At 33.1% G+C, this 27,315-nt stretch overlaps 1 protein-coding gene across 1 annotated transcript in view; it reads left to right on the forward strand.

Moving 5' to 3' along the window:
- LOC123675019 (dynein axonemal heavy chain 10) overlaps positions 1–27,315 on the forward strand; it is a 93,390-nt gene that overhangs the window by 7,535 nt on the left and 58,540 nt on the right. Inside the window, exons 5-11 of the mRNA XM_045610245.1 lie at positions 1,145–1,378; positions 8,665–8,981; positions 9,718–9,898; positions 20,609–20,848; positions 22,929–23,119; positions 23,203–23,401; positions 26,317–26,564. Coding sequence (XP_045466201.1) covers positions 1,145–1,378; positions 8,665–8,981; positions 9,718–9,898; positions 20,609–20,848; positions 22,929–23,119; positions 23,203–23,401; positions 26,317–26,564 — 1,610 coding nt within the window. The remainder of the gene's footprint in view (positions 1–1,144; positions 1,379–8,664; positions 8,982–9,717; positions 9,899–20,608; positions 20,849–22,928; positions 23,120–23,202; positions 23,402–26,316; positions 26,565–27,315) is intronic.

The raw sequence follows: 27,315 nt of genomic DNA on the forward strand, positions 1-27,315 counted from the left end.
ATTGATATCACTGTTATTTCATTCTTTAATATCTTGAAGATATATCGGGTGTCCCAAGGTGAGTGGCCTATTAGATTATTATGGAAACTATTGATGGTAAAGATTTCAAATTTTGTGGATAGATATTTGGCCATGTAAGGTACATTTTTAAAATAATTTCACATTTCCAGTGTTGCCGGATGTACGACAATTTGGCGACAACTTTGTTATTTTAAATGGGACATCCGGTATTTCTATTTTTTTATGATACTCCATAAAATATTAAATCTATTCACTCTTACTTTTCCATCCCTATCTTCAACGGTTTTTGAGTTATTAATTACTTTTCGAAATTTTAGATCAAATTGGCGTATTACGAAAATGACTCTAGTTCGCTCAATATTTGAGATTCAAGTCAGAAATTTTGCAAGTCGTTAGATATTGATCTGATCTGTGTCACTGCTTCTGAATTATGGTTGTCAATAATACAGGACGGACCAAAAAAAATCATTATTTGCCAAGTTACAAAATAGTAAAAAAGTCTGTGTAAGTGAATAGAAAAATTGTAGAATGTGTTGTACTGATTCCAAAAATTGAAAAATATACTAGGTGTCTAATTTGAAAAAATAGACTTTTTTACAATTTTGTAACTTGGCAAATGATGATTTTTTTTGGTCCGTCCTGTATTATTGACAACCATAATTCAAAAGCAGTGACACAGATCAGATCAATATCTAACGACTTGCAAAATTTCTGACTTAAATCTCAAATATTGAGCGAACTAGAGTCATTTTCGTAATACACCAATTTGATCTAAAATTTCGAAAAATAATTAATAACTCAAAAACCGTTAAAGATAGGGATGGAAAAGTAAGAGTGAATAGATTTAATATTTTATGGAGTATCATAAAAAAAATAGAAATACCGGATGTCCCATTCAAAATAACAAAGTTGTTGCCAAATTGTCGTACATCCGGCAACACTGGAAATGTGAAATTATTTTAAGAATGTACCTTACATGGCCAAATATCTATCCACAAAATTTGAAATCTTTACCATCAATAGTTTCCATAATAATCTAATAGGCCACTCACCTTGGGACACCCGATATATTGTTAAGGATTTATATTATACCTTACCTACCAATCAAAATATTTGTTTCCAGAAAACGATCACGAAGACTTCCCAAGACTATACGTTGCATGCAAATTTCGGCCTTGTGTTAGAAGCTCTCCAACCACATTGTGACAAACGTTTTGTATATTTTTATCGAAAAACTGAAGAAGGCATAGCTACTTTTGACTTCGCCGAAGACGCAGAAGCAGAGATGTCGTACTTGTTCATTGTCGGTTCGTGCGATGGAAGTTTTTTAGTCGATGCCAATAATGTTATTGAACATGTAAGTATTACGAGGCCAGTAGCTGTAGATTAGATTAGATTATAAGAGGATTGAGAGATCATAAAACCTCGCATGCATCTCGACCTAAAGAAGCGCAACGCACCCCCTTATGGCAAGGTTTTCTGTCTGGACATGGGCGCCCGCAGGGGGGGGGGCCCCCTGAGATTTTGATTGTCTCATTTTTCAGCACAACACCCTCAATATAACTTTCTCAATCCAAAGGGCAAAGACAAAAGGAAAATAATGGATTCACAACAATTTTCCGGTTTTCAATGACAATCATGGACGCCTTATCGTTTTTCGATAATTTTCATTTTGCCCCCCCTGAGAAAAATTTCCTCGGGCGCCCATGTGTCTGGAACAACGAAGGTCAGAAAACCCATTGGTATGGTTAATTGGATTAAGGGGCTGTGTCCACCAACTCCCAGTTGTCGAGTCATCAGTATAAATATCGCAGAATCTATAACGAAATAATTTATTATGCAACAAGTGGGGAAAGCCCAACTTTCCTCACGAGTGTGAAAGTTTATGGCACGAGCCCGAAGGGCGAGTTCCGCAAACACACGATTGAGAAATGTACTTTCCACACATGTCGCACACTATACTTTTCCTACAACTGCAAAAATTTAAAGAATACAAGTAATTCTGTAGTGATTATCACAACAAGTAATGCCCCTTTATATCTATTTCTATGGTTATCAGAACAGAAATAACATGAAATTATCCTACCTACTGATTGTTGAGTTGAATAATTCATTTAAAATTATAATTAATAGTGAAATTTTTATAATTTTGTATGGACAAGCCCGAAATGTATTTTTTTTTAGTAAATTTTCTGTAATGTTGATTATAGAAGTGGAGGGTTGATCATTTATATACGTTGCATTTTCTGTCTCTATTTCAGTAAAGTCCTCTTGTGGTTTTTCTATAGGGTTCACAATTTTATTAGCAAAGTTAATTTTATTTTTAATAGACTTTCCGATGTATCCTTATGCCACGGTATTTGATTGCCATCCTCTATGGCGCTTAAGGGTTAATATGTCCCCTCCTGCATTCACTAAATTTGTTGCCGAAGAACGTCTAAAGCAGTGACCTATATACAGGGTGAGTCTTTGACTTGTACATATATTTTAAACGAAGATTCCTGAAGTCAAAAGAAACACTTTTTTCCTTTATAATTTTTTCCGATTCGGCCCGGTTACAAAGATACAGGCTGTTGAAAATCGATTAAAAAAATTGATTTTCGGCTATATCTCGTAAATGGTTCTATCGAAGGAAATGATTTCTGGAATATAGCTATTCCTTGATGTGATACATCATTTCCGACCACAAGATGCCCTACACATCTTTCAGTTTCTTCATTATGAACATTACATCCCATAAAAATACCAGAAATTCAAAGAACCCAACTCTCAAAAGTAATTTGAACGTTCATTGAAGAATATTTGGCTAATTTGAAAAATAAAAGTATTCCTCATATTTTCTTGTACAAAGCGTCGTTTTCGAGTAACTTGATCTTAAAAAAAAATTATCTGTGAAATTGAAAAAATTGGGTACTTTGGCTAAATGCAACTCTGTTCTGTTGTGGAAAAAAATCCACAGAAATGAATATTTACTATGATGTCATGTCTCAGGTTTTAGAATTGAAGTACAACTTAGTTTGAAAATGAAGTTATTTGAATAAGCTCACCTCAACTCCTCAATTTGATTACAAATTACTTGAAAAGTCCAGATTACCCATAAAGCCCATGTCTAAGAAAGTTTTCACAAAATAGTCCCATTATAATGAAAACCATCAATATCCCACTAAAGACTGCTGCTATCGAACAACACTATATTCTTCTTCGGGCCATTCAAACTCACATCGAAACATACCACTAGGTACATACTAGACAAATTTTCAATTGATTTAGATTGAATACTTTTATTCTTTTGCTATTCCATAAATTCATCCTAGAGCATATGATTGACATACTTCCAAGAGTGCCATAATTGTTTTAATGTGAAAACAAATAGTTGAGTTGAAAGAAACAGGCAACAGAAATTGTGGATATTTATATTCAATATTTCTCATTTATTTTCAATGGCATAATCAAGATGAATCATGTAGTAGGGTTGGCTATAATGTAGGTACATATTATAGTACAAATTTGATTACAAGTGGAGTTCAACATTTTCCATTGATTACAGAGCCATAAAGCTTTATTTCCATATTTTCACAAGGATGGCTTCAAAAATATTGATGCAGATCAATATTTTTATGAGATAGTTGGAACAAATCAAATGCTTCATTTCATAAAGGAATTGCTTTCTATCAGAATGCACACTTATTTATTTTGTATCCACACAATTATTTTGGAAATTGTTATTAAACTTCTTGAAAATATGTATGGAGCTTCAATATTCTGTTAGGTTTCTTCAAATCTTCGATGATTTTCATTTTATGCAAACATAATATCAAATATCATATCACAACAGTGTAAACAGGAAATGAAAATGAATATTTTAGGTTAGAACATAGATTATTCGAACTGCTGTGTTTAAATTTGCAACACTCGAAATTTGAGGTTCAAACTTAAAAGCACAGACTAATAGTCTGTGTTAGAATTTTCACAGATGAATTTTATTCATTTGAGAATGTAAGGTTAAATGACAATTCTTTTACGAAATGAAATAAACAACGATATATTAAAATTGCGATATAATAAAAATGAATGGATATGAATTATGAATATCAGAGCTGAGCCAATATGGGTGGTAGCGATTCGTTATGATTATCGAAAATGAAATAGAAAATCAAGAGAAAAATATTTAATCTTCATCGTCAATGAAATTGGGATAACTCATTTATTGTATTATAAATACTACTTTGTTCAACAAATGGAATGTTAAAAGTGAGTTTATGATGGTTTTTCCAATTTAGTAGCTTATTTCCAAGGTTCAAATGGTATATCTTATACTTCCAAAAACTTCAGTGTTCCGGTTTCCAGGAGTGAATTAGCTCATTATGAAAATTTAAAATGGCTGTATCTTTTTAACCGGACCGAATTGGAAAAAATGGCAAATAAAAAAAGTGTTTCTTTTGACCTCAAGAATCTTCGGTTAAAATATATGTACAAGTCAAAGACTCACCCTGTATAGTGGTGATTTTCCAACTTAAAAGAACTGGCAATTGACTTAGCCATACTGCCAAATGATACCGACTACCCGTCCCGTACGCCAATAGCCACTGCAACCTATAAATAATAATATGAAGAATTAAAATTAAAATTTCATTTAAAATATCCCAGTTTTGAACCCGAACCGTCTGCGTGGCTAGCGGATTTACTGCACCACATAGTCTTCCTGTAGGAGTTACATTAAGGAATACATACTACTCCTATCTAAGAATTTCAAAAAGAATTCTCAATAATTATCTAATTAATTTTATTTACTAAAAGCTCTCACAAAAAGCAATGTTCATTCGAGGAAAAAAGAAAACGAAATTCTAATTCCATTCTTTACGAATAAATTACCTTCATTAGAAGATATTCCTTGTCTGGAGCTTCGTTTAAAAATATCTGCAATTGTTCTGCTGTCAATATATTCAATTTTTTGGGGACGTAATTATCGAACTTTCTTTTCAAAAATGAACGTAGTTTTTGATATATATATATATATATATATATATATATATATATATATATATATATATATATATATATATATATATATATATATATATCAATGTTTTTTTTTCATACTTAAAGTACTTCGCTACATTGAATTTTTTTGACCAAAGTGTGGACACTTTCAAAGTTTTCGACATTTCTTCAAAGTACACATTCCAAAAAAGATTTTATCTTTCTATTCTATTTTATTCTCCACTCCATGAATTTTTTGTATACCAATTCATAATTTTCGGCAATAAATCCAACGTTACTTTCGCAGCTTTTTCCAATATTTCTGGTGGTGTATTATCCAAATAGTCACTACTCTTAGAATCTTTATTATAATTATATGTATAATAAATAGAAATTCAAGTGAAGAAATTCAACTCGAGTCGAAATAATCTAATTCAAAATGATATTCGTTCACAATATGAAAAAATATCTATGGAAATGTCAGAAGTTTCCATAGAAACGACTTCTCAAAAGCCCCATTCCATTGGTCTACCAAGCGAGGTGTGGGCAAAGTGCCGTGAGAAATAATATTTCCCACAGTATGAGCAATACATAGTTTTGAAATTGAGAAAGCTATGAAGAATACGCTACTTTTCATAGCAGTTGTAGGAAATAGTATATTGTGCAACAAGTAGGGAAAGTCCAACTTTTCTCGCGAGTGTGGAAGTTTGTGGCACGAGCCTGAAAGGCGCGTGCCGCCAACACACGAGCGAGAAAAGGACTTTCTCCACATGTTGCACACTATACTTTTCCTACAACTGCACCAATTTCAATAATTCAAGTAATGGACTTGATTCAAATCAAAATGGCCTTCGTTGACATTATGTGCTAATTTATTGCATTTCCATAGAAACGACTCAAAAGCCCAATTTCATTGGTCTACCAAGCGAGGTGTGGGCAAAGTGCCGTGTGAAATAATATTTTTCACAGTATGAGCAATACATAATTTTGAAATTGAGTAAGCTATGAAGAATACGCTACTTTTCATAGCAGTTGTAGGAAAACTACTTTATTATTACCCCATTGATCAGGACTAAGAGTTGGAGTGTTAGAGTGTTGGAGTTTTTCTGAAAACTCTAGTCTCAATGTGAGGTAATCTCAATGTGTGACCACATACAGAGGTTCCTTGAATTCATTTAGAATGCGAAGGAGCCCTGGTTAGTCACCAATTTTCAGTTCACGCTCTTTTGCCACCCTGAGAGCACATCTGGCCGCCTCACTTACCAGAAAATTATCTAGAGAAGGCAGGAGGCATGACAGCAGTTTAACAAGAGTGTTATGCTCTTGTGATAGACACGCTATTTTTTGTAGTTTTTCCAGGACTAATTTCCCCGTCAATAGTCTTGCTTTTCAAATGGGAGCTGCATAGCTAACGATTGAGTGAACAATGAATTTGTAGAGCCAGTTCGTCAGTTCAGGTTCAACCCCCATGTTTTTCCGATCATCCTTTGGCACGAGGAAAAATTGGTTCGAATTGATTCGATTGCCCATAGGATCCTTTCTTTTGTAAACAGTTTGGCAGCTATCTTTCTGGCACCTGGATGCCGAGACATCCTTACTTGGTTAGAAGTGTGTCTCTAGCATGAATGAGCAACGTTTCGTCGTCTGCGACAGTCATTTCACCATCCACCTTCCTTAGCTTTCCCAAACCATTGTTGTGGTCTTTTGATAGGCCTTATGTAGTCCTAATACCCTTTGGCGTACCCTAAATGCCTTGGCAGAAGATGCGCAATGATTTACTCTTGGTTTCACGTAATTCTTGACTGTGTGTAGTGTTTGCCACCCTATATGCGTTCTTGTCCTCCGGCACTCTGAAGCTACCCTACGCTCAAACCAAATCCGTCATCGGCCAAAGTTTTCTCGGACGATGACGGCCGAACAAATTTGAACCGGCGACATCGTACGGTCTGTGTACGCACTCTATTTCAATTACATGTATTTTATTCGGTCGTCCGAGTTCGACAGTCATCGCCTGGGCACGCCCCTGCTGTCTGTTGTTCACCTTAGCGGGCAGCTGTCAAGCTATCAGAATCCGGATTTGAAGTTGTTTCGCAGCTAGGTCTATGCCATCCACAAAGTCCATGTTCTTGAACCCTTAAAAAAAATATTGCATTAAAAATGTGGAAATAAAATATTATTTCAGGTTTTTTTCATTAGATACTTGTTTTCGTGTAATACCAATATGCGCTTATAATTCAATTTCAAATCCAACTCCACGACACCGGTTCCTGTGTGTGAAGTTCACCCAGCATCTCTGGATTTTCGAAAAAAATTTTGTTGTGCTGTATTGTGCTAGGTCTGTGCTGCTTTGTGAATTTTTTCTCAATTCCATATATTTCGAAAACCGAAAAAATGGGCCAGCCCAGGACTTATCGAAGAATTGGATTTCAATTGTTGAAAAAAATTGTGCTGCACATGTGCTGAGTTAAGCCGTTCGAATTTTTCCGCAAATCGAAATGAAAAAAGAATCGCCCAGCACGTCCCTCGTTTTTTTCCTTAAAAATGAATGAAGGAATTTGTGCTATAATTTTGCTCTTTGGGGCTGTAAATATTCTCTCGAAAGTTCTTCGGATTTTTCGAAAAATTACGAAAATAAAAAAACCAACCACGCACTTTTATTTTTCTCCGAAAGAAACATATTCGAAAATTGTGCCAATTTGTGCCGTTGTAATTTTCACGAATATCACGCTAATTCATCCAAAAAGTCGCAAAAATACTTAAAAAAAAATTATCCCATCACTTTCATTTTATTTCCAACGGAAATTTTTTATATGATTGTGACAGTCAATTTTCAGAAAAAAACAAAAATTTTTCCTTCATTTGAAGAAAATAAGAAAAATCAGTAGATTGTAGGCTAGTGGGCTTCCAATAGAATGCCCTTTGAAGAGCATACTATTGAAACGATCATGACCAGTCCTAAGTCGATTTAAAATACACCAAATTTTCCTAGGGTGATTGAAACCTGAAACATTCTCTGGAGGATTAATGATTAGACCTTTGTTGAAAACATTACAAGAGCTCCATTCTGAAAGCCAAATTCCCTTGTCGCTTTCATTAGATTGAAGGAAAGTATCAATCCATAAAGGTTTGCGTGACTTTAATCTGGCAGTTATAGTGTCTGGGAGTAAGATACAATTGGAAATAAGTTTGGGCAGAATTGAAATTTATCCCAAAATATTTTGACAGCAACCTGTCTATACGAATATGAGGCGGAACCATATGTGATAGCACTGGTAACCAATGTAAAGGTGTAGATCTAATAGTTCCACTGATAATTTTCATAGAAACGTTAAGCTGTGCATCAAATCATTGAATCAAACAGAACGAGATCATTATAATAATCATAGTAATCATACAGGTCAACTAACGAAGTTTTTCCACTGTGGAAATGTGAATGTGGATATAAAATTAATAAATGAGGTTGCTCGGGTTCAATTTTTTTTATTATTTCTATTCGATTAATGTTCCAGAATTATAACAATATATCGGACGTTACCTCAAAAGCTCCTGAATTCACATCAGTGCCCTCATTTTTTTTTCGATCCGGTTTTGTCATCAAAGTTCTCATTTTTATTTCATATTGACATGTTATTGTAACTTTTAATTTTTTTGCTACTGTTTCAGGTTTTTCAACCTCTTTTTCGAGGTTACTTCCAAGAACCAGTGGTCAAACGAGCTATACCTCAACGAGAAGAGGAACAAGCGGAAACTTTTAGGGTGTCTATCAGTTCCGTAGAGGCTGCAGATTTGAAGAGGCCATCTGATTACAGGAGAATGTCATTATCAGTCAAAAAAGCTAGAGAGAGAAATGAGCTTAAAAGTATTGTGGTTGGCCATGAAGCGGCCTCTAGACATAAAAGAGATGAGGAAAAAATGAGTAATACTCCAATTAAAGACGACTTGATTTCAGAAGTTACAATTTTCGGGGAAAATTTGAACTGGTAAGTCTCAAGAGTTTCTAATAATAAATAGATCAAAATTAATTCAAAACTGGCATTTCTCTTTTTCGTGAGATTGATATTTTTGTCATAATTGTCAATTACCTTTGCGGACAGTTGTTATGTGAACCATCACTTGAGTTTTTTTTTTTAATTATGTAGAACAATTTCTACAGATATTACCAGTTGTAAGCTATGTAGAGTGTTGATATCAAAATGATTATGTAATTAATAGGACATTACTCATCAAACACGATATAGTTTTCACAAAATTTAAATGATGGTTTCACAAAACAACCGAACGAATAACAAGTTTTTTGACAATTCTAGCATCAGCCTACTACTTAAACAAGAAAATAAAAAGGTAGTTCAAATTTGCGTAGCTTGACTCGATATTTTTGAAGAGTGTGATCATTGTTGAAGTCGTATCTCTGTAATGCCTCTCTAAATAATTCCAACCCTGTATATCCAGTTCACCTCCGAATGAAATTACTAATTTTGTTTACTAAGCAAACCTCAATTATATTTGAGTTTTCCACCTATACTTAAGACGGGCTCGCCTCTTCTGGAATAGCCTGTATTAGTTTGTGAAACTGATCAAGTGGTGAAAGAAAATTTGTCCAGCGAATGAGTTTAGCTAATAATCGAAACCGTCTGTAAATTTTGGAGAATAATGTTTTTTGATGAATCAGTCTTTTTTTCATTCAAACGGAATAACTGATGAGTTTCTAATTTTCAGGGCTATGGAGCATATTGAGGATGAAATTGACTTGCCGATGAGTCATTTTCCAGAAATCTTATACAGTGACAAATCTGACGAAGAGATTTTAAACGAACCAGATATTGTTGAGTCTCTAGAAGGTGTGGTTATGGAATGGGAGAGACATATACTTAAGGTTATAGAAAGTTTGGAAAACAAGGTAGAACTTGACTTTTATTCACTTTTTTTAGAGGTCATTCCCTGGTTAATTTTAAGAATAAAAACTCCTAACTTGATCCCGAAAATGCTTTGTTTTCGCCATACAGGAAGTTTTTTGTAGTTGTACGAGTGTATAGAATCTTTATGAATCATAATTTGTATGAAGAATATAAGCACAAAACTATACGAAGGTTTTCTATACAGGGTGGCCATTTGAAAACGAAACAGACGAGATTACAGACGAAATAAAGTTTTTCGATAGAAATGCTCGGACAGGTCGATTTCTGTTTCGAGGGGGACAACTTAAGATGTAGGTTACGGACGCATAGCGCTTCAACCCTTGCTGCTACAACCCCCACCCCCAATTTTTGAATAGGGAAGATGGGGTGAGTGATACCTCAATTTAAAGGTATTTTTATACTGATTTCAGCACAGTAATTGTTTTTTCATTTTATGCATTAGTTCTCGAAATATTCATGCGTTAGTTAGTTAGGAAGGAAGCCACAGTCATGGTTGTTTTGAAGCTCAAAATGTTGATTTTTCACAAAACACTACAAGTGCCATGAAAACACCACTTCATTTTCAAATACTTAGTTAAGATTTTCAGCTGGCCTGATGATGGTTAATATACCGAAATCGATTGCCAAAGATTAAATAATTCATTTCAACAGTGTGTTTTTATCGTTCTTGAAATTATGACTAAACATACTATGGAAACATTTATCAACAAACTTAGTTAAGAATATTTCGAGAACTAATGCATAAAATGAAAAAACAATTACTGTGCTGAAATCAGTATAAAAATACCTTTCAAATGAGGTATCACTCACCCCATCTTCCCTATTCAAAATTTGGGGGTGAGGGTTGTAGTAGCAAGGGTTGAAGCGCTATGCGTCCGTAACCTACATCTTAAGTTGTCCCCCTCGAAACAGAAATCGACCTATCCGAGCATTTCTATCGAAAAACTTTATTTCGTCTGTAATCTCGTCTGTTTCGTTTTCAAATGGCCACCCTGTATAAGCCCCTTGTTCATCATGATCACCTTCAGGGCCGTATCTAGGTACTATTGCGCCTGTGGCAATATCTTAGACAGCGCCCCCCATTTTCGAAGATTTTTTTTCATCGATTATATTTACTTATAGTATTTTTTTGTTCATAGCTTAAGTCATATATTTTGTGATTATTTTATGCTTATACACAAATTCTAGGGAAGGCTAGCTATATTTTCAATGTTTCCAGCAAGGGCGTAGAAATGGGTGGTAATTACTCCCCCCCCCCCAATATTTACAAAATATAAAATTTCAGAATTCTCGCAAAAATGAAAATTTTTCTACAAAAAGAACCAATAATCATTTCACTTCCCTCTGAAATCGACACGGAGTACAAAATCGGACCCTTTTACGGTTAATGAGTTTGTTATCGCTTTCAAGATGAGTACTTTTACTGCTCTACGATCACATCTATGTCCGAGGTTTATTATTTTCCTTTATCTATTCGCTTTGTCGGTGTCGCTCGTTTTTTGCATTCGTAATCGGTATGCACGTACTCGTTATTTACGGTTTTTTCTTTCATTCTCGTCACAAAATTTCAATACAGTAGTTATCAAAGTACTGAACTGAGTAATTCGCATCGAAAAATTGTCTGACCGTGTTATACAATTTATTATGATTCATTTAAATTACATTCAATTGTGCAGATATCAGTTCTGAATTGATTATATCTAAACGGTGTTCCTAATGTGTACAAATGAAAATGACAGATTTCTCAGATCATTTTGAGAAAAAAGTCCTATAACATGAATCTGCAAACGCTTTGGTTTTGAGATACCGGTGTTAAAGCATAGCACCTTCCCTTCACAAAATATCTAACTTGAATTGTCATAGATCTTCCGATTTAAAGTTTTCATCTTATGATGTGCTTATTTTGTATGCAAATCTATAGGGTGATATTTTTTCTGGAAGGGTACCTGCTTCTTTCCACCAGAACTATTTTTTGGTGAAGCACTGGTTCTATAGAAAAATGTGAAAAGAAACTCTGGTCTAGTACAACACTTTTTGGTTTGTTTTAGTTTTGTCGTATCTGCTATCGATTTCGAAAAAAAAATTCAAACAGCTCTCTGGTAATCCTCAGGAAAATCCAAGTTATTATAAAAATCCAGTTAGTAATCTGTGATGAATAAATTAATTATAACTTATGGTAGATACTCATCAACAAATTCTGTAGCGAAGATTAATAAAGATTCGATAAACTAATAAATATAAGCATCACTAAAAAGTATGACTATACAAACAAAGCGTTTGCGGGCTCATGTTTATGGGACTTTATTCTTCAAAATTATTCAAGGAATATTTTCCTTCGTAACTCTGTTATAGGAAAACCAAGTGTAAAGTGAGAACAATCGAATTGGTAATAAAAAAAAATATTTTGAGTAATTAAGTTCCAACTTCGTTATCAAACCTCCTTTTCTCACATTACAGATATGAGTAAACGTTGTTGTAAAAAAAATGTTTTTTTTGGAGAACAACACCCCCCCCCCCCAGGGAAGGGGGAAGATCTCCGTCCTTGGTTTTCAGATTCCTCGGCATTGCTCGTTGCGAGGCGTATACCTGATGAAAACCGAGTTGTGATCTTTCGAATTATTATGTCTGGTGCTCCAATATTTTTTTCTCTTGATATTTTTGGGCGCCCCTGCAGACCTTGCGCCTGTGGCAAGTGCCACCTTTGCCACGCCCTAGATACGGTACTGATCACCTTGACTTTGTCGAAATCATTCACTTTCATCTTCTTCTAGTTCCGAGTTCGAATTATGATCATTTTTATCCCCTGAGTTTTTATTTTCGTCCACTTCATTTCATCTTCCTCATTTCCTCAAGTACTTTCGTCCCCACTTGAGATTTCATCGAACCATCTTAGCCAAACCCCGGATCCATGCTCGTTTCTATACGTCTCTTCTTAGGGTCAGATATAATATTATGTTCCTGAAAAAAAATATACCTGAAAAAAAATATACCTGAAATAATAATATTATATTAATACAAATGAACCAGAATTTTGCGAAGCATGATATAGACTCGATTATGTTGGTAATTTTGCCATAAAAACATAACTTAACAAATTTCTCACAACACTTGCTTCCAAAAATCGTAACGCATGCGCGTGGATTACAATGGTACAGTCGTATTTAGACGATCCTCTACTCCATCAACAATATTTCTTATAGCTCATTGCATACCACAGATTACGGATAACATAGATGCGACGCTCCCCTACCTAAAGTACTTAAAATTAACTCCCCCTGGCGGTCGAGACCAGAACTAACTCGACAAACGCGGGAAATTTGAAGTGAGTGATTTTCCTGTACTTGTTTTGAATTTATTTACGAAATATTGAGCAATTCAAATGGAGTTTGGTGCTATGATGACCAAAAACCATTTGAATCTTTTTATAAATAACTGGTATAATATGTGATTATATTATTTTAGGGGCAAATAAAAGTCGATAGTCGAATGAACATATAATGAATCAGCAGTACCCCAAAATAAATATATATAAAAAATAAAAATATATGAATAAATAAATCAACAATAAATAAATGAAGTAGCATCAACAATAAAGGAATGAACGAGTTTCAACAATAATTCATAATAACATAACAATATACAGGGTGAGTCTTTGACTTGTACATATATTTCAACCGAAGATTCCTGAGGTCAATAGAAACCCTTTTTTCATTTACCATTTTTTCCGATTCGGCCCGGTTACAAAGATACAGGCTGTTGAAAATCGATAAAAAAATGTCATTTTCCGTTATATCTCGGAAATGGTTGTATAGAAAAAAATGAATTTCGGGATATAGTTTTTCATGTATGTGATGAATCTTATCCGTACACAAAATTTTATCCACATCTCCCCGTTTCTTCATTATGAACACTTCATCCTATAAAAATACCAGAAATTCAAAGAACCGAACTCTTAAAAGTAACTAGGACGGTCATTGAAGGATATTTAGCTAATTTGAAAAATAAAAGTATTCTTCATATTTTCTCGTACATTGAGCCGTTTTCGAGTAATATGTGTTTAAAAAAAAAAATCTATGAAATTCAAAAAATTGGGTACTTTGGCTAATTGCAACTCTGATAGAAAAGACTCACAGAAATGAATATTTGCTACGTTGTCAGGTCAAAAATCATGGATTCAAACACTGAATTTGCATTGACAAGTGAGGGAACCAGCCGACTTAGTTTGAAAATAAAGTGATTTGAATAAGCTCACCCATTGAGAAAATTAAATTCTTTTTGGTAAATCCGTCGGCAATAAAACTTGTACCTTTTGAATATGGTATGGGTACAATCCTTGATCTCTTAAGCTGCGATCCACCGTAGATTGCGATATGTTATATCGCAATGCGAGACGTCTCGTACTTGTTTCTGGGTGCTGTTGCACGTCATCTAGAACATCATCCATTGCTCTTGATCGCATTCGGCCATTATCCACCATGTTGATAGCGAGGATTCCATGATCAAGCAATCTTTGAACAATCCTTACGAAAGAACTCTCATTTGGCTGTCTCCTATTTGGAAACAGCCTTCCATAAGCTTCTTTAGCTCTTCTCGATATTTTTCCATTTGTGAAATAGCATTCCAACATATCTACCATCTCCTGGTTAGAATACATTCTGCTAAATTCCACTTAACACACTTAAAGAACTTCACAAACAAATACTTTACACTAAACAAACGCCTTACACTAAACAAATTAAACACACTTAACACTTAACAAGTTAAACGCACTTAGGTAACACTTTACAAACTAAATACACTTAATACTTATCATTTACATTAAACAAAGCAACAGAAATCATGATACCATAAATTCGAATTTCAATTGTTTTCGGATCATTCTATGCGCATGACCGATCGACATAGAAGAATCTCGAATAATTTTTTAAACAAACCATCAAATTTATGAATTAATAAATTTATTTTATTATGAATTTCATTAAATGTAATAATTAGTATCATCCGAAATGTTAAATCGAATTTTGTATAATAAAATAAGTCATAATATGCTAGATTACCGTATGTTATGAACGATTTGAAGTATTGCGCATGGCCTCAGAGTTTATTACTCTATGCGCATGGCCAAACTGAAAATTTAAGAAATCTCGAAGAATTGTGGTTATGTTTGGCAAACAAATGGAATAATTCGATATTTGATTCAAAAATATTTTATGTTTCAATAAGAAACAACATAGTACGGCGTAAGTAAGTTACTAAGTTATATAATATAAATAATATATTGAATAATTATTGTATTTTTTCAGATCTCCTAATAATTCATCGAATCATTCAGAAAAACACCATAATGAATTTAATTGGACGACGATTTTCCTTCGTGATTTATTTCGTGAAGATGATTGCCAACTAGATACAGAGAAGTTTCAGATGACCTGTATTTAAAGAGAATCTTGAACCCCTTCAAATTAAATCCAACCGGAAACAGTTTGCTGATTCATGATTTCATAAGGATAATTTTTCCATATAATGAATGGAAAAGTAAATTGATTAATTGAAATAACCAAAAATCTGCAATACAATGATTCTGTTGATAAATTCAACTACTTGAATAAGTGAAGCACTAGTTCTGTAATGAATATTTATTCAAACTTCATACTCATCGAAGTACTGAAAAATAATTTCAAAGTCACTGATTTCACTATTAACGCAGATCCTATCCTATTATCTAGTACATGTACTGATCCAATCCATATGTTTCAGAATCAATAGCTATTGATATTTTAAGGCATATACATAGTTTGTAGTTACTGTCCTTGGTTTATAGATATTATAATAATATAATGAATACATCTGAGATCAGGAATCATTGAGAATTAATTCGAATAATGGCAGCCCTAATTTAATAATTATTGGCTGAATATTGAATGTTTTTTATTTCGCACAATCCATCTGAGGCTAAATGAATCTACGTAAGAAGTATAAGAGTAAAAAATGTTAAACCTGGTTATTTATAAATTAAATGAAAATAAAGACAATTTATTATTATGGTAGTTTGTACTTCAATTCCTGTTTTTTGATATGCATTTTTTTGTTTCAGTAATGAAAAATCTTTATTTCAAATTGCTTTGAATGTTGTATACCTACTGTGAGGCACAAGAGAAATATTTTTCTATTTTGATTTGAATACTGGATTTATAGTAAAAAAGTGGATTTGGCAATAATACACGATTTCAAGTCAATGTTAATCTTTCGATAAGTTTATCAAAAGCTTCAGTTTATTGAGTACTTTTGAAAAAAAGGTATACCTTACAAGAATTCAAAATTTATTTTACATGTAGTTGATATGTGAAAACAAAAAAAAAAGATTACATAATTGTTGGGAAGCTTCATAATATTTTCAGTTTATCTGTTCGATAACAAACAAGTTAATTTACTTGTACGTTGTACTTCCTTTTTTCTAGCCGAATACCATTTTACCATCTTCAGGAAAATGAAATTTTTGAAGATGTTGATTATAACATTGATAATATTAAGGAAAGACTAATTGCTTCTTTATCATCGAAAGTACTCGAGAGCATTTTTTGGAGTTACCTATTGGGTATCAAATTTTCAGACAGAATATTGGCAATAGTGAACACTAAGAAGAAAAGGATTTCAAATATTTTCATGATAACAAATTACTGAGCTTTGGCACAGCCCTATAATATGAAGATATTTCATTAAAGTTAATATTCTATTTTGAATTATTCTGATGGAAACTCATTTTCAAATGAATTTTCACAAACTAGGCTCCTTATAAGATAACACCAATCAAGATCTGAAATCCCATTAAAAACTGCTGCTACCAAACATCACTATAATCTTCTCCCAGTCTTCTGAGCTTTCATCGATACATAACAATACATCCTAAAATTTCATTTTTACGTGATTGAATACTTCTATCCATTTGCTATTCGAAAATTTCATCCTAGAACAATTGATTGACATACAGGGTCCGGCAAAAAAACCTCCCTGATTTCAATAGGCATTTGCAAAAAGAATAAGAAACATATAGAACAATTACTTATATTTGTGAATAGCCTATATGATGCCATTTTACATCACTTAGTACACTTTACTTGGTTTTGAAAATTATGTCTGATAAATGATGTCCCCCATTGTTAAGACATTCACGAAGTCTTTCCCTGAAGTTGTCCATAGTTCTTCGGAAGCCTTGGAATGGCTGCCACTTCCTGCCTAATGGCATCTTTTAGTTCTTGCAGAGTTCTGGGACGATGTTTGTACACTTCAGCCTTTAGGTACCCCCACAGAAAGAAATCACAAGGTGATAAGTCGGGTGACCTTGGGGGCCAGGAAATGTCATGAGTGTCTTAACAATGGGGGACATCATTTATCAGACATAATTTTCAAAACCAAGTAAAGTGTACTGAGTGATGTAAAATGGCATCATATAGGCTATTCACAAATATAAGTAATTGTTCTATATGTTTCTTATTCTTTTTGCAAATGCCTATTGAAATCAGGGAGGTTTTTTTGTCGGACCCTGTACTTTTAAGAGGGCCAAAATTGTTTTAACGTGAAAATAAATAAAAAACTTCAGTGAGTTGAAAGAAGCAGAATATTCAATAGTGGATATTCATATTGAATACCACCATTTCATTTTTAATACAAAAATCAAGATCAATAATTAATCAATAATGGAATATTGAAGATTCATGAAACTTATAAGCTTCTAGGATGAAAAAGGAAAAAAATTCAATTCCTTCTGGAAATTATTTATTCCTCCTCATACTACTGTTATTTTTAACAAGATAAAATCGGAATTTTTCCAACACAAAATTACCTCTGTGTGATACAGAGGTGATTCCATCTTCCACATAAATCCATTCATGAAACTGCCTTTTCATTTTCGAGCTAAGCTATTGTGTAGGTACTAAGGTAAAGTATTCTGGGTTCATTCAATCCAAAATGCAAGCGTTCTTACACTTCTTGCTACCCTAAAAATTTACAACTTTTCTCACTGATTCCATGATAATAACAATTCAAATTGAACACTGGTTTGAATACCACTTTTTTGCTGACCTCTAGATAACAAAATATACTCAATTAGCCCAAATTTCTAGTGATGTACAAAACTTCAACCGTTTGTCGGGTTTCTTGAATTTTATTCACAAAACATAACATAACCTTTAAACTTTTAAACATAACATTACAGATGCGAGATGATTAGTATTCATAGGTACATAGATTTAGCTTATTATTCTGTAGGTTTTTTGTCATTATAGTGTTTTGTGATTGTAAACTTGGCAACGTGGGAAGTCCACAGATGATTATCATTTATGTTTATTTACCTATATGAAAATGAAAGGTTATATGAATCTCTCTTCTCTTGTACGAAACGAAGGGAAAAAGCGAAAATAAATGATTGGATATGAATATCAGATTTAATATGGGTGGTTGCAAGCTGAATTTTTTATTATTATCGAATATAAAATAGAAATCAAGAGAAAAATAATCAACATATTTATCTCCCACGAAATTGCTATAACTCATTTATTATATTGAAAATAATACTTCGGTCACCAAAGGGAATGGAAAAAGTGAGTTTATGCTTGTTTTGCTAATAAAGTAACCCATTTCCAAAGTTCAAATAGTATAAATTTATGCTTGGGAAAACTTCAGTGGGCTGATTTCCAGGATCGGCATAGCTCATTCTGAAAACTTAAAATGGCCATATCTTTTCAACCGAGCCGAATCGGAAAAAATGCTAAATGAAAAAAGTGTTTCTTTTGACCTCAAAAATCTACGGTTAAAATATATGTACAAGTCAAAGACTCACCCTGTATAATAAATGAAAAAAAAATCATTAGATCGAATTAGAATTATTGTTAAGTTTGAGAATGTAGTTAATGAAACCAATACACCGAAAGGTAACAAATGGGATTTTTTGACGAAAAAATTTATGAGTTTATTAAAATTTAACTGAGCATTAGATTCATTGCTGTTCTCTACTATGGATGATCTATTACCATTGCATAGTCATTGTTATAGTCATTATAGTACATTGTCTTCACCGTTCCTTCTTTATATTAGGTTCTGTCTTTCATTCTCATATTGACCGCCCAATCTTTTAGTATCAACGTCAATTCTTCTGAGCTTCATTCAATTCCTATTCTCGTTCTCAGCAAAAATCCATAAATATTCCGCAAATAGGTAGGTATATAGGTACGCAGTATTTCTCGGAATTTTTCTTTGATAATTTGGAGCCAATTATCAAATATATCCAAATCACTCTAGGGGAAACGATGATAAAATAACCTTTAGGTTAAGTTAAAATGATTTTTTTTTAGAGCAAACTAAACGTAAACAAATGACTAAAACTTAATTTCGGGTGGGGGAAGTTCTATCTATGTTATCCGTAATCTGTGTTGCATACTGAATCGTTAGAAGGGTGTATAGTTGTCAGCTACTAAGGGCCACTTCTACATAATCAATGAAATTTAAAAGATATCACCTTTGGAAGAGTGATGGTCTACGATCGTAGACCGCGCGCCTAACGAAGGGAACTATTATACCAGTGGTTCACCAAAAAATTTGTGGACCAAAAAAGCGGGCTTCTGCTGTAGTTCTATAACCCTAGGTTTTGACTGACTGCACTACTGCCTTCAAAAAATATATATCAAGATTGGCAATCAAAATTGGCGTATTTCATAACTATCTATGCCAAATTTTAGTTGATTATATCGTGTTTCTCCTGGCTGTGAGAAGAAACTTGAAATAAATAAAATTTTTAACACCCTGTATCTTGAAAACAAGGAGTTTTCGTGCCCATGTTATGACTTTTTCTTCTTAAAATTATCTGGGGACTCTCTTGTTTTGGTTTGTAACTCTAATTTATAGGAACACCCTGTATAGAGTAAAACAATACTGCAGTTCGTTAATTAGTGATTAGTTTCATAATCTTTTATGTTATAGCAAATAATCCAGAGCTCACCACTGGAAGGTATTTGCAATATTGATTTCCACAAATAATTACACACTATTCGAATGATTCGGTTTGTGGGGTATTGATATTTAATAAAACATTCCATGACCATAAATGAAAATTCTTCATAAATTACAGAACAGTAAAAAGAAACTCATGATTGGTCTCAAAAACGATTCAAATCTTGTTTATTTCACTGAAATCTGTAATTATTTTGATGAATACTTGATCCAAATTCAATTAATAAAAATTCTAAAAGTAGAGGCATTAAGTAACAGAATTTATCGTAATAACGAAGAACCTCAAAATAAACACTTTACTTTTTACGAATAAATTTTTTTGAACATCATGCTGATTATCTACATTGCCTTACTTCGTTTCATATTCGACTAAGTATCGAATTTTATTAAGAAAATAGTAACAATCTATCGAACATATATATAGGAATTGAGATGAACTTTTTAATGAACTATGTATTGATTTCACTAGATACTAGTTCACTTTCCAAGATATCTCTTTATCTGGTGCTTAACCTAATTCCACGTGGAATTCTCGGTTTGCGTTAGTTGCATTTACATATATGGAAATCGTTGATTATTCTGATATACCTAAAGGGTCTTTATTTTATGAGCCTACATACATATTGTGGAATGATGTTGATGAAAACAAGTACTTTACTACTTTATACACAAATTAAAATATGTTTTAGAAGCCAGATGGGTTTGGTCCAATTGCCGAATACACTTACTGGCATGAAAGAGAAGCAGCTCTTAGCGCTATGGTGGAACAGCTGAAGAAACCAACATTCCTGAAAGTGTCTAAATTACTGGAAAAGACGAAATCTCCTATCATAGATGCGTTTGTTCATTACCAGTTAGACTTGAAGAAGAACTATATACAAGCCAGAGATAACGTCAAATTTTTGTACACGATTCTGCGATATCTGAATGTATGTATTATGGACTTTCTTCTTTATTTATTTCAAGAGAAGAAATATCTTATCACCACAGAGAAACCATTAATTTTTTCAATTGAAGTATTCTAGACTTTGAATATCTATGGTAATATAGCAATATATTATATGTTATGCAACAATATTATACACGCCTGATGTATGATAAGTTTCTCAGCCCGGCCGCATATTGTGACGCAGCCTCGATGCCAGACATTGCTAGATACTACACGTCAGTGGCGTACCCAGCCATAAGCCTTGGGGGGGATAAAGAAAAAAATTTTCCATTTTTCCTTCTTTTGAAGAAGTTTTCCAAAGAATTTTGCTTACTCATAATAAGATTGTGATATATGAGGTTGTAACATATAATGGATCTTCCTTCTGGGGGGGCATATATCCCGCTTATCCCCCCCCCCTTGGGTACGCCACTGCTACAAGTGAGTTATACATAACTCGCGTTCGCATATTGAGAGATGGCCGGGATACGTGTCGGTATTTTTTTCTATTGAATTTCAGGGGTTGTTATCATTTCAGTTTATGACCTGAGGTAGGTCTCACATCTGGGTGGAAATTTTGTGTGCTGCTCGATAAAGGTGAAGTTGTTTCGATTAAATACTTGCATTCTTATTGTAACCCACTACCCGCCATAATTCACAAGCGAGGAAAAATTTCGAAATTTCATCAACTAGATGATTAGTAGAATCAAATCTTATGTCACTACTCACTCGTCTACCCAGAAGCCCGCGTTCCTGGGCTTTTGGGAGCCGAAGATGTTGTCTTTTGAAGATATGCAAGGACAATTCTTCTTCAAATATCTGAAAGTGATGCTTTTTCTTGAGGATACACCAACTGCTATAATATCAAAGTTCCTTCAAAATTGATTATAACTTGATCCGCGAGGTCATTTTTATCCAAGGTCTCAAAATCTTCGATCAGGCAGTATCATCAATATATTAATACCCCCCTTAATTGATACATCTGAAAAAATGATCGTTTTCAAAGTGTCTTGCAACTGTAATGAAAGAAAACGATTACCTTCACTATTAGAAGCGCCAAAGTATGTCACTAATTTTAACTCATTCAGCCAATGTCCGAAACTATTAGTTTATCTGTCGAGTCAAACGAATGAACTAATTTTTGATAATACATATTATGAGAAAGAAGTTAAGAAAATAATTAAACAATTAACTCATAGCAAATGTTTAAAATGTGTACCGCCTTGTTCGATACATCACATCATTTTCTTACCGAATTTACAAACCTGCGTAGTTCGGAACGTTTCTGACGCATTTCTGCACAACACAATTTCAATCTATTTATCAGATTATCTCGAGTTTCAACGCTTATTTGCTTAAAGTTTTCTTTCAATATGTTCCAGACAATAAAATCCAAGTAAAGAGTGAGATATTCTTGGTGGCCATCTCACAGGACCGTATCTTTCAATCCATTGTTCTCCGGAATATGCATTGAGTTGGTCCCTTGAATTCAGGCTAATATGAGCTGAGTAGTAATTCATTTGAAACCAAACGTTTTGTCTGTATTGCGGAGGTAATGGATTGAAAGATACGGTCCAGTAAGATGGCCACCAAAAAGCCCTGATCTTACTCCTCTGGATTTTTATGTCTGGAACACATTAAGAAAAAAAGTTCAGCAAATACGCGTTCAAACTCGAGATAATATGATGTATAGAATCAAATTGTTTTGTGTTTTTCAGCATTTTGTCCTCTCTCTTAACTTCTTTCTTATAATATGTATTATCAAAATTTAATTCATTCGTTTGACTCGACATATAAACTAACAGTTCTAGTGAGAGTAACTCCAATATTCAATCAGAGAAATATCTGATTCAATCATTAAGAGCTTCAAAATGAAAAAATATCGGGTTTGAATAATTTCGTGAGTAGACACCTTTTATAGTGTATACCTTCACCTAAATGAAAGGATATTGCTACTATTTCAAATTGAAGACAACATCATTTGATAATTTATAATATTCTTCAATCCCGTACAATTGAAGAATTGATAAGTTTCCTACAATCATTTTGAAGTAATTCAACAAAATGTATCATTTTTTCAGATTGTTACCAACTGCGATGATTTTGCTACAGTAAAGGGTATACTGATGGAACTAATGGATGGTCTACAATTGATTTGGGTATTATCAAGGTACTACTGTACAGATGAAAAAATGGTTCCACTCATGGAGAGAATTGTCTATTGTCTCAAAGAAAAAGTTAGGAAAGCTCTCAATCCAGAATTTTTATTTAGGTAGGTATAATGAAATTTCATGACAATAAGTAAATGAAAAAAATGACAATAATAATATTCATCTGAATTATAATTCGATTCAGGAACCCTATATCAGAAATAAAAACTCAAACAGAAACTGCAAAGGATATGCTTGAAATGTGGAAAACCGCGTATTTAACCATCAGGCAAAAAATAGAAGATTCTGGTAAAGGACAACGATGGGAATTCGATAAAATAAGATTATTTTCTGAATCAAACTACATGGCCAAAGTATGCGGTGACTTGAGGGATGTAGCAATGGTAATTTTCAATCCAATACGTTTATCGAAGGAATATGAAATAATCCGATCACTCTGTGGGAAAGCCGAAGTTACGTTACTCTTTTCCAAGTGATTTCTCAGTTAGCTTTTGACTCACGTTTTCAAGTAAGTTTCATCATCAGGAACTGCAGGTTACAAACCAATAGTATTCTCAACGTGCGTAAAAGATGATTAAAAATTCCCGAGGAAAAGAATGTTGTGACTTCAGCTTTCATTTATCGAAGGGATATTGTTTATATTCAAACTTTATCGTTGTCCAAATTTATCATCTTAAAGTGAAGAGCACAGAAATATAATATGATATTAGGGGCCAGTTGCACCATTTGCCTAAACATCGATTAAAAATTTAAACGTTGATTACTCTATGATTTCTCAAGAGAAATCAGAAATTAATCAATGTTTAAATTTTAATCAATGTTTAGGCAAACTGTGCAACTGGCCCTAGATATCGTCGGCAAATTGACAAAGGGACGTATCTGCAAATTTTGAAATTTTGAGATAACTATCATATTATGATAGTATTTCGGAGGTAATGATTAAAAAATTTACAACACCTGATTTCATTTATAAGCTAAGATTAGAAGTATTTTTTCTCTTCGTTCATAATAATATAACTGCCACCTTGGAAAAACTTTGATAAAAGCGCATGGGAAATATTCATTAACAAGAAACATACGATTTCAAACCTGTACAGGGTGGGCAAATTTCGATGTTTTAGCACTACAACTTTTAAACCAGATGAGATAGACAAAATCTGATACCCATTCTCGGTCTTTTTTTCTGAGAAACTAACAAGGGTAGTATTCATTTTTAGCCACCTTCTTTTGTTTTCGAGTTATAAGCGAAAATTGGAAAAATGGTGATAACGAAAAACATTTATATCCCCGCTAATACTGGTGATAGAGCTCTAAAATCAAAACAATATACAGGCACTTTTTCACGTAGAATCCAGTGGCGTGATCGCATTTCCAAAAGGGTTTCAATTACGAAGCTATGACCCAAAGTTATGTTTTTTCAAATGGGAACACTAGATTTTTGTGCCATTTTCTGAAAGCTTAATTTTTCTTGATTTCAAAAATATACAGGGTGAGTCTTTGACTTGTACATATATTTTAACCGAAGATTCCTGAGGTCAAAAGAAACATTTTTTTCCTTTATAGTTTTTTCCGATTCGGCCCGGTTACTAAGATACAGGCTGTTGAAAATCGATAAAAAAATGTGATTTTCGGCTATATCTCGGAAATGATTCTATTGAAGGAAATGATTTTTGGAATATAGCTTTTCCTTGATGTGATACATCTTCTCCGAACACAAGATTCCAACTATCCTAAACATTTTTTACACGGTCAATCGTGAAAATTTCGAAAAATTCACAACCGCAAACTACCCCTTAGGCGGTCTGAAAATCAATGAGCTTAGGATATGTTATTCTGTAGCTATGGTCGATCAATTATGCCAAATATCAACTTGGCTAAACATTTTTTACACGGTCATTCTTAAAAATTTCAGAATTTCTTCATTTCTTATCAATTTAAAAAAAAACATCGTCGTCTAGTTTTTTGTGAAATGACATTATTTGTTTATTGCCGCTAGACAATAAGTGACATTCTTTATGAATTGAATTAACAATATTATCAAAACTACTTATTGTCTAGCGGCAATAAACAAATAATGTCATTTCACAAAAGACTAGACGATTAGGTTTTTTTTTTAAATTGATAAGAAATGATTTCTTTCATATTCTGTCTGCTAGATCACAAGTACCAAACATGTTTGGAAACAGCTCATTTCTATTAATCTAAAAATGTAACAAACTATAGGGTGTTACATTCAAACCAATTGCCGCTAGACAAATTCCTATGACAAATTGCTTAATTTTTAAATCATGGACGTGAATAGTACAGAATTTTTGATAATATGTTTAATTTAACTAATAAATAATGTTACGCGTTACTTTATGAGCACACACAAAACTATTGTATTGTTGTCCACCCTGTACCAATTGGAATCAACATGTGATACATTTTTGGAATCAGCTCAGCTAGAGTAATCCAAAAATTGAGACAAAATGGGGGTGTTCCATTTGAAAAAAATGACGTTGACGTCATTACTCGAAAGTAATTCACCCTCTTTATTATATTATTATTTTGAAACACGGTAAATTAAAATCAAAAATCGACGTGTTTCAGGATTATTTCTTAAAATGGTCTGTTTAGCTAAAAATTAATTTTTTCCATACTTAACGGACACAGTATATATCGAAATATAGATGTGGTACAGAAGTAAGAATTATTCACATTCACATCAGTTTTGTTTAGGTCAAATGAAATTAATTGAATAGATGTGGTATAGAAGTATGAATTATTGACATTCGCATTAGTTTTGTTTAGGTCAATGGAAATAATGTTCGGAAATGATATTTTTAGTTGCTCATTTTCTTGAAAAGTAATTTGCGCACAGAAGGTGAAATTCAAATGTAAATAACAACTTTTTCAATTTGAATGCAACCCTCCCATATACCATCCTTATTCTGAATTTATCGCCGTAAACTAGGCTATTTTTATGTATGTTATATTATGGTTACAAAATTCAAGAAAAATATTAGACTTTTTTAAGATACCCGATATGCCTTGACAATAGATCCGATTTGGAGGAACCGCGTATATTTACACATGAATAAATCTGATTGCGATTGAAAGCAGAAAGTTAAAGAACTACTGGTTTTATATTACTGGTGCGACTCGTATACTACATATTTGGAATAATCGAAAATACTAAATGAATTGAATTTTTTCATATTTAGTTGGAAAAATATTGAGTGGTACAGGATTCGTTTATTCGTAATTGAATAAAATTGCTTCGTCGCAAGATAATTGATTTTGTTTTAATTCGTAGGCTATGTTCCACTTCTACAATATATTTGGTCCAGAGCTTCGATCGATAGTGATAGATCCACAGAGAATAGACAGTGTTTCTAAAAGAGTGGAGAGATTAGTGATACAAATCGAAAATACAGATTTTGACATTTTCAAGGAGAGTTCCAAGGAGAACTGGGATCAAGTAATGGATAATTTCTATAATGAAGTGAGAAAGCTCGATATGGAGGCAGTTAATTTCATAGATCAAAGTTTCAAAATATTAAGGTAAGTTCAGAGTAGGTCTTCAGGAAATCAGAACAGAGTATATCCAGAGTGAAAATTCAGCTCAAATTTAAAAAAAAATGAACATAAAAATAAGATGACAAGTTCCCATCGGCCCTCTATAAATGACGTCACTGGAAATCCATTTTAGTGGAATAAATTTCAAACTACTTTATACGATTTAAAGAAAATTTAATATGATAAGCAGTAGTAAATTTAGCTCTTTTAGTTTACCAGGGGCCGGCTAGGTTGTATATAAATTATGTGTTTTGTTTATTTTCTTTTATTAATATTAATAATATAATAATAATAGATTTTTCATATTCATACATACCAAAAATGCTTACATACGTCAAATAACAAATAAAAAAAAAGTATGTTTCACCAAGGGATATGTGAGGAATCAATTTCGAGTATATTTTATTTCTTACATTTTCAACACCCTGTATGATAAGTAGTAGAAAAAAACAAATTTGGATAGCTTAAACATTAAGCTGACGAACAGTTACTTCTGTTTATTGTAGATAAAATTAACCCTTTTCGAAAAACAAAATGAAAAAGATTCTTAACTATGCAGTTTTGGCACAGAAAGGCACGTTATAGTTTAGTCATTAAGAGGTGACAGTAAACTGCGACCTCAAGTTCTATCGGCACAGATTTTGTCAGATTCAATAACATAAACTTAAAAACTTTTGTTCCTTGAATAACTTTCGTATCACATTTTGTTGTTGACAAAAAAAATCAGAAATCATGT

This window comes from Harmonia axyridis, chromosome 1 (genome assembly GCF_914767665.1).
Source record: "Harmonia axyridis chromosome 1, icHarAxyr1.1, whole genome shotgun sequence".
Taxonomy (NCBI): Eukaryota; Metazoa; Arthropoda; class Insecta; order Coleoptera; family Coccinellidae; genus Harmonia; species Harmonia axyridis.